Source organism: Sus scrofa, chromosome 5 (assembly GCF_054392235.1).
Source record: "Sus scrofa isolate SSC_HxYL_T2T_F1_AM1 chromosome 5, Sscrofa_HxYL_maternal_Yorkshire_Landrace_v2.0, whole genome shotgun sequence".
In the NCBI taxonomy this organism is placed as follows: domain Eukaryota; kingdom Metazoa; phylum Chordata; class Mammalia; order Artiodactyla; family Suidae; genus Sus; species Sus scrofa.
The window spans coordinates 38,570,455-38,579,943 of record NC_139387.1 but is presented as its reverse complement, the minus strand read 5'-3'; the positions used below and the strand labels follow the sequence as shown (position 1 = coordinate 38,579,943).

Here is a 9,489-nt window from a genome sequence, read left to right as displayed (position 1 = left end):
CCAGGAAAGGGGGAGTGGGATTAACTATTTTAATTAATTAATTAATTAATTAATTTATTTATTTATTTATTTTTTGTCTTTTTGCCTTTTCTAGGGCTGCTCCTGCAGCATATGGAGGTTCCCAGGCTAGGGGTTGAATCGGAGCTGAAGCCGCCGGCCTACGCCAGAGCCACAGCAACGCAGGATCTGAGCCACTTCTGCAACCTACACCACAGCTCACAGCAACGCCGGATCCTTAACCCACTGAGCAAGGCCAGGGATCGAACCGAAACCTCATGGTTCCTAGTCGGATTCATTAACCATGGAGCCACGACGGGAACTCCCGGGATTAACTATTTTAATGTACAGTAAGGAACTTCTAAAGACAGCACAGCAGATTTATGAGTCTAGAATATGTAACCCCATGATGAAACAGCATTTGGGTTTAGTATCACAGGGAAGTGGGGAATGACTATTTACGACCCTCAAGTCCTAAACAAATCTATATCCTCACCCCCTGGGTCTCAGGTTGGTACTGTAGCAGCCTGATGGGGTTCAGGCTATCCCCCCACAATGGCATCTGGGTGTGTTAAATACCTTACTTAAGCTGAAGGAGGCCACTCTGACCTTCTGCTCACTTGTCCTTCTTCCCCAGAAGGAGGAGATAAATTTCCCTCCCGAAAGGTACCCTCCCTGTACCAGGAGGAAGGAAGATATTTGGGGCTGAGAAATCTGAACCAACAACCTTGTTCAACTAACCCTTATCTTCCTAGTTACTTCTTCACCATTGACTATCCCTCATTATTCACTCGATTTTTCCTTTCTTCAGCTTACTAACTAGCACAATTGCTTTTCCAATATCCTATCTATTTACAACATTTACAGGCATCTTTATCTAGGATTTCCCTCCATTAAAGCATCTGGTAGTTTTTTTTTCTTTTCTTTTTTTTTTTAGGGCCACACACCTGCAACCTATGAAAGTTCCTGGGCTAGGGATTGAACTCACGCCTCCACAATGACCCAAACTGTTACAGATTCTTACCCACTGTGCCACAGTGGGAACTCCAAGCATCTGGTAGTTTTATCTGTAATAACATTAATTTATTCTAAATCTAAGGTCTCTGAGGCTCTTCCAAAATTTTCCCTGAGATGTTCAAGATCTGGGAGTGAGGCTATTTCCAATTTCAGTCTTTTTGCATGTAAAGCCCTCTTTTCTGGCTTAAGAATATTCACAAAAAGTGAGGAAAGAGCAAGGGTCACATATGCTTCAGTATCTATTCTTGAAAGCTGTCTAAAGTTACTGAAAAGTCTACTCCTGAAGTCTCCAGTGACTTCATTGGAAGTTCCTTCACAGCAGTCAAAAAAATGCAAACAACTGGACTTTGCTCACTTTTCGTTCTAAGGCGCCTGTCAAATTGAGTTCTTATCAAAAGTTCCCTGCGATCGTTCTGCTGGACCCCTGCTTCTTATGTTTATGCTACTATAACCCTAACCCGTGCACTTATCTTTGTAAATGGCAAAATTTCACCAAGAATAATTTAGATTTACAGCTAAACTACTTTCTGATTTCTAAAATTCAGAAATGATGAGATAATAAATGTGTGTTGTATTAAGCTGCGAATTCATTAGCTTTATCTGTTTTCATTTTAAGGTTAAAACTGAAACACGTATTTGTTAATTCATTAATTTTAATGTTTTCTAGGGTTAATTATGCCCAGGTACTGTGCTGTCTCACTCTGCCCAGATCTGCTGAATAACTTAGATGTTTGACAAAGCATAGATGCACACAGAAACCACTTAAAAAGAGTTAGTGATGGAAGCAACCTAAATGTCCATCGACAAACGAATGGATTAAGAAGATGTGGTACATATACACAATGGAATACTCCTCAGCCATAAAAAAAAGAACAAAATAATGCCATTTGCCGAAACATAGATGGAACTAGAGACTCTCATACTAAGTGAAGTAAGTCAGAAAGAGGAAGACAAATACCATATGATATCACTTCTATCTGGAATCTAATAGATGGCACAAATGAACCTTTCCACAGAAAAGAAACTCATGGACTTGGAGAACAGACTTGTGGTTGCCAATGGTGAGAGGGAAGGAGCGGGATGGACTGCGAGTCTGCATTTAACAGATGCAAACTACTGCATTTGGAGTGGATAAGCAATGAGATCCTGCCGTATAGCACAGGGAAGTATATCTAGTCATTTGTGATGGAACACAATGGAGGATAATGTCAGAAAAAGAATATATATACACACATACACATATATGTGTGTGACTGGGTCACTTTGCTGTACAGTAGAAAGTTGACAGAACACTGTAAACCAACTATAATAGAAAAAGTAAAAATCATTTTTAAAAAAAAGAGTTAATGGGGGCATCGCTGATTATAAGAGAAATGCAAATCAAAACTACCATGAGATATCACCTCACACCAGTCAGAATGGCCATCATTAATAAATCCACAAATAACAAGTGCTGGAGGGGCTGTGGAGAAAAGGGAACCCTCCTGCACTGTTGGTGGGAATGTAAACTGGTACAGCCACTATGGAGAACAGTTTGGAGATACCTTAGAAACCTATACATAGAATTTCCATATGACCCTGCAATCCCACTCTTGGGCATCTATCCGGACAAAGCTCTACTTAAAAGAGACACTTGCACCCGCATGTTCATTGCAGCACTATTCACAATAGCCAGGACATGGAAACAATCCAAATGTCCATCGACAGATGATTGGATTCGGAAGATGTGGTATATATACACAATGGAATACTACTGAGCCATAAAAAAGGATGACATAATGCCATTTGCAGCAACATGGATGGAACTAGAGACTCTCATACTGAGTGAAATGAGCCAGAAAGACAAAGGTAAATACCATATGATATCACTTATAACTGGAATCTAATATCCAGCACAAATGAACATCTCCTCAGAAAAGAAAATCATGGACTTGGAGAAGAGACTTGTGGTTGCCTGATGGGAGGGGGAGGGAGTGGGAGGGATTGGGAGCTTGGGCTTATCAGACACAACCTAGAATAGATTTACAAGGAGATCCTGCTGAATAGCATTGAGAACTATGTCTAGATACTCATGTTGCAACAGAAGAAAGGGTGGGGGGAAAAAACTGTAATTGCAATGTATACATGTAAGGATAACCTGACCCCCTTGCTGTACAGTGGGAAAATAAAAAAAAAAAATTTCTGTCTTGAAAAAAAAAAAAAAAGAGTTAATGGGGGGAAGTTCCCATTGTGGCTCAATGGTAACAAACCCAACAAGTATCCATGAGGATGCAGGTTTAATCCCTAGCCTCGCTCAGTGGGTTAAGGATGCAGCGTTGCTGTGAGCTGTGGTGTAGGTCACAGATGCGGCTTGGATCCTTCATTGCTGTGGCTCTGGTGTCAGCCAGCAGCTGCAGCTCCAATTCGACCCCTAGCCTAGGAACTTCCATATGCCACAGGTGTGGCCCTAAGAAGAAAAAAATAAAAAGAGTTAATGGGAGCATTATTATCATTGTCATTATGGATAAAAAGATCGATATGTTACTTGGAAAGGATGTGGAAACAATATGTACAAAGAACATAATGGATCTGGGGAGCATTTATCCATTTATTTAGCACCTTAATGTGTCAGGCATAATGCCAGTGATGGGAAAAAAATTCCAGCAACATTGTTCTTATGGATCTTCATAACTTATCATCTAATAGGAGAGATAAATAATACACAAGGAAACAAATAAATTAACACAAGCAGCAATAGGTACTACAAAAGAAGAAAGAAAGATGAAAAGGAAGAGGATGACAGGAGAAATCTACTTAAATAGGATCTGTGGAAGGCTTCAAGGAAAACTCAATCCTTAAGCTCAGACCTGATGAATAAGAAGACCCAGATTTACAAATATGGTGAAAAGAGAGGTCCAGACCAGGGGACAGGACCACATGTGCATAGGCCCTAAAAGGGTAGAGTGCATATGAACTCTAGACCATGTACCGGGAAATGTTAAGAAATTAGGAAAAGGTTGTTATAACGGATTGATGTATTCCAGTACTTTTCCAGGACAAATGATCTGAGCCAGGTATGTGGTTCTCTGTCTATGCTGTCTGGTAATACCTTGTCCCATTAGTTACTGTCATTGCATCGTCTGCCCATTACTAAGCTTGAGGCAGAGACTTGAGATTGCAACAGAGCTATTGCAACATATATCCAGAGCTCAAAACAGGTCAGGGCAGGTCTTAGAGCTCAAAACAGGAGAGAAGAGATCTAGGAACCAACAGCTGAGATCACCAGATGAGAACAGTCAGGAAAAGGCAATGTAAATTATATTCCTGTCATAGCAAAAGTCTAAGATATGCAGCTTTGCATTGTTGCCAGGCAGCAAGGAAACAGATACTGCAGGATGGAAAACAAGAGACCCTGGTTATGCTTTGACTAACCGTTAGATAAAACTGGCACTAGTAACAACTTGGAAGGCAGACCTGCAGCTATGGGGAAAGTAATTAGAAAAAAAGCACAGTGACGCTATGCATTGGTTGCTTTTTGCCGTTTTTCAGTAAGGTACTATGACAAATAGTGAAACAAGAAAACTAGTATACGAGTAGGCAACACAGCTTGGTTACAGGAGTTGAGCCTATATTCTGCAGCCCAACTGCTTCTGTACTCCAGACAGCAGGAGTCAGCAGGAAGTCAGCTGAACAGAAAAGACCAGATCAAGGGTACCAATTCTCACATAAACTCACTCCAGAAGGCTTCAAAGTGGCTGCCATTTCACTGAAGGATGGAGATACGGGCCAAGCCCAGAGCCTAGTGAGATGCTGCTGCCTTGAGAACTATAATGAGAGTAGCCCTCTGGCTTTGGTTACTTTCACGTGAACTAATGAAACAAAAAGCAAAACAACCCAAATACCATGTTTTGACGAAATCCTATCACCAATCTGATACACTTCTCTGAGGCCAGATGACCCCATTACCCCAAATTCGGTTTGGATGTTGAGACTAATAATCACACACATCAAGAGGGTATGAAAAGGTTTATTGTTCACATAATGAGACTTTCTGGGAGAGTGGGGCAGTTCCCAAGCAGATCCCCAAATGACTTGACTGGCCTGGCTTTTATGATTCTTAGGGAGTGGAGCAGGGAGAGGGTTCCATGAGCAGGTGAGGGCAGGTATGAACTTCCCATCTGCTCTAAAGGAGGAGGTACCCAGGCTCTTTCATCAGCTTGCCCAGAGGTGGAGCAGAAAGAGAAAGCTGTTAGCAGTCAAACATCAAATATGGAGCCAGACTCCTGATCACAGCCAAATCAACAATAATCCTATAAACTATAAAAATCTATGTTTGTCTAAGGAAATCCAGGTTTAGGAATCTGCACCAGCAGGCAGATGCCTGCCAAGGCTATGATGCCTCCCCAAAGTATCAGGTGTGGCTGAGCCTGACAAGCAAGAATTTTCCAGTCAAACTAGGGGCCACAACAGACAGTGGACAAGGGAATTTCTCGAAAAGAACAGATTCAGGGTCTAATCAAGGTCTTGCCCTGGACTTTCTATGCTGCCAGGGCAAGAGATCTTTGTCATCCCTGCTCAGATTTTCATCGTGGCCTGGGCCAATTACAGCCGCCCACCATTCTGTCATTTACTCTAGTATTCATTCTGCCTTTTTTCTTCCCCCCACCCCCCCGAGTTTTAGTAGGACATATGTCCACTAGGCTGAAAATAACATGTCCCAGCCATCCTTCAAGCTAGGTAGAGAGAGTTATATAGTTAGCATTTGTGGATGGGCCATGAGCAGAGTAATGGCTGCAACTTCCTTAAAAGGAAATAGCTTGCTCTCCACTTTCTCTCTTTTCACTGGCTGCAAAGTGAATGAGCTTCTCTGAGCCAGCTTTGACCATGAGAGGAACACCGTCTTTGGTAATGACAACAAGGTAGATGAATTCTGGTTCTCTTGGTGACCTTATGAAACAGACCTGCCCTTCCTGCCCTGTATTTCTCAATGGCCTCAGGATTGCTATATGAGAAAGAAAAGAACTTCTATTTTACATGAGTCATCACATTTAGGGGTTTCTGCTACAGCAGCCTCGACCATTTCCTCCCTTACACACACACACAAAGAATTTAAACATTTAAGACGTTAAGCTCCTTTCTCTTCTATGATATTAAAAATGTCCTCTCCTTGTTCTTTTGGATTTTTACCTTTAACAGTACATATAAGGAACCTCGAATTGATCTGGCAAGAAAGACCTTAAAACTATATGTGACCTCAGGAATTCAGTGTACTTCTCCTCTTTTCCAAAAATCAACCTACGGGATATAATCAGATATACTCTGAGCCTCACTAGAAGCATTTCATTAATATGCAAAATGGATGAGTATCAAACTGGTAAACAACTCAGATCAATATGTATTAACTGCCCTTTTTACCAACACATATGTCCATGCATTATTTTCATCCACTCCTTGTAATCAGTTAATCACAGATTATTGGGCGAAGATAAAATGGATAGACTTGCTCTCCCACAGTGTGATGCAAAGACGATGATTTTTTTCTGATTCCCAGTTTCGTGTTACTCTGTGCTTCAGGATGGTTCACTGTGTTGCCAAGACAACAAGGATGCTGCAACCGAAAACTGGGATTGAAGTCAAGGCACTGTAGCTGCCTTAAAAGATGTCATGAATACTGTGATACTGTGTTCAAGACCTTGTTCACAGTGAAATCTGTAACATTTGAATTGGAAAAAAAGAAATCATAGTCATCCAACACCCTAGTCTTCTGCAGAAGACAATGGCTCTCTCAAGTGCTTGTATTCTAAAATTAAGAAAACACTGGTGGTACGTGGGCTAAAAGTCAGGAAACCATCATTCTACTAAGATGTAATCTTAGAACTCGGAGCAATTAACTGAAGAGAGCTTGTCTTTAAATTCCCATTTGCCTTTATTCTAATAGAAGCATGTCTGAGGAATACTAGAAGAAAGCCAAAAGAAATGATGCTGTCAGTGTCTCCTTGACCAAAAACGTACATCTCATCTAAACAAAAGTTTGAGTCCATGTGGTAAATAAATAGGGTAGATTTGATATTCACTGAGACCTGTGATTGATATTTGGAATCTGAGTTGAAGAACAGATGCAAAGAGGTATGGTCTCCTCAATCAACTTTTGATAAAGGCACAGAATGCGCATCAGCAGAGTGATCTCTTGCACGTCCAGGTTTGTCCAAGCAAACAAATCAACTGCATCAATATTCTTGTTTTAATACTGAAAACATCCAAGTCAAGGACAAAGAAATGAGAAATAAAATGCTTCAACTGATTTTGACATTTTTTTTCTGACCTAAAAGAAAAAAGAAATGAAAACGGCATTTAGCTAAGCTGAAAAGTGTCCTTCACATCGTGTACATTCTATTGCACAAAGAAAAAAAAAACCAATCAAAAATAATTGGAACAGATGAATAAAGAGGCACAGTGCTCCTAGAGCTAGGACGGGCCTTCTTCAGAATCGTCTCCCTCTTTTAAGAAATAATCTGGTGAAAAATGATGCAGAGGCAAAGGCAGGTGTCGGAGGATAAGTTTTCCCAACCTCTGAGGGTTCCCTGTTGCAGAGTCACAGAAGGGACGTGGAAACTGAATTAACAGTGTAGTTTTCCTTTTGCAAGCAGGAGTCAGAAGGTATTTTCTTTAATGGAAACTGGGGATTACATGGTGAGGTCGAGAGACTTGTGCCAGCACCCCTGTCTCCAAGGAAAAGTTTAATCTAGCAAAATCAAATGAAATCCGTAAGACCCTTTTTTAAAACCCCAGTGTTCTAAGCATAAAAAAGGAAATAGAAAAGAATGCAGACCACTCTATTTTAATATTTTTAAGTAGCATAAATCATAATGGTTTGTATCCTACACTGTACAATTATACACAGTTACTTCCTAAAGAAAATTAACTTCTATAGGATTTTCTGCAACGATTACTCCGTACAGCTAAGAGCTGGACCCTTCAGCCATGGCTACGACACATGGAAAACAATCTATGAGGTTCTAAGTCTTCCAGTTGTGCCTGTTTCTGCTGTCATTGAGGGAGCAGCCTCTCAGAGACCTCTCCCAGCCCCTTCCACCTCCTGCGCTGGGAAACAGGCTCGGCAGGTAGACGTGTGGCGAGAAGTGCAGCTTCTGTGTTTGGCTTCCACAAGCTGACACCCTTTAAGAGAACTTGCGCTTCTTCATGGCTTCTGCCTTGACTGCCAGGCTCTTGGCACAGATGGTCAGGACCACAATGAGAACGCCCACCACGAATGTCACCAGGGGCCAGAGGAAGCAATGCAGGAGGACGATCTCATCATGAGTGCGATGCAGGAGCACATCGTCCGGTCTGCAAGACAGTGGAGAACAGGAAAGAAAGAGTGGTCAACCGCCTTGGCATGGCATAGCTCTTCACAGCATGGAGCTCAGCTTGCTTTCTGGTCCAAAGGGTATAACCAGCATTGGAAGTGAAGCCTTCACCCTGAGTATAAATACTGTGCTTTGTGCTTCAAACCCATGGTGGAAAGTTCTGAGGTCTTGAATCAAGTAATGGGTGCAAATTTGCATATTATTTATCATGTAATTTCCTTGTAAAATGTGAAAAGTGTAGCCATCTCTGACACTATTATTTTCCTCCCTTCTAAGTTTTTAGCATGTTCCATTTTCTCACTTACCCTTTAATGTCTGCTGAATCAGTCTAAAACGTACTTAAGTTTTGGCCTTCTCAAACAAACCCAAACCCAAATGAGGTTTTGTTTTGTTTTTTACCCCTTTCATCTATTTTGCCCACCTCCCCAACCCTCCACCTCTGGCAACCACCCATCTAATCTCTGTATCTTAAATAAACTTGGTTGTTTGTTGTTAAGATTCCACATAGAAGTGAAATCATATATTTGTCTTTCTCTGTCTCACTTCACTTAGCATAATACCCTCAACATTCATCCACGTTGTTGCAAATGGCAGATTTGGTTCTTTTTTTTTTTTGTCATTTTTTTAGGGTCGCACCCACAGCATATGGAGGTTCCCAGGCTTAGGGGTCTCATCAGAACTACAGCTGCTGGCCTACACCACAGCCACAGCAATGCAGGATCCGAGCCGCATCTGCCACCTACACCACAGCTCGTGGCAATGCTGGATCCTTAACCCACTGAGTGAGGCCAGGGATTGAACCTGCAACCTCATGGTTCCTAGTCAGATTCATTTCTGCTGCTCCATGACGGAACTCCTTGTTCTCTTTTAATGGCTGAATAATATTCCATTGTATGTAAGTATATGTGTGTGTGTGTGTATATATATATATATAAATATATATGTGAGTATATATATGTATGTGGTATCACATTTTCTTTAGTCATTCATCCATTTTTGGACACAGGTTGTTTCATGTCTTGGGTATTGTAAATAATGCTGTAATAGGCATGGGGAGCATATATCTTTTCAAATTAGTGTTTTCATTTTCTTCAGACAAATATCCAGAGGTGAAATTGCCGGATCATGT

General features: G+C 41.3%; 1 protein-coding gene across 1 annotated transcript in view; it reads right to left on the bottom strand.

Moving 5' to 3' along the window:
* Positions 1 to 5,004: 5,004 nt before the first annotated feature.
* KCNMB4 (potassium calcium-activated channel subfamily M regulatory beta subunit 4) overlaps positions 5,005 to 9,489 on the bottom strand; it is a 73,260-nt gene continuing 68,775 nt past the window's right edge. The window contains exon 3 of the mRNA XM_021091986.2: positions 5,005 to 8,340. Within this exon, the coding sequence (XP_020947645.2) occupies positions 8,172 to 8,340 (169 nt within the window). The 3' untranslated portion in view covers positions 5,005 to 8,171. The remainder of the gene's footprint in view (positions 8,341 to 9,489) is intronic.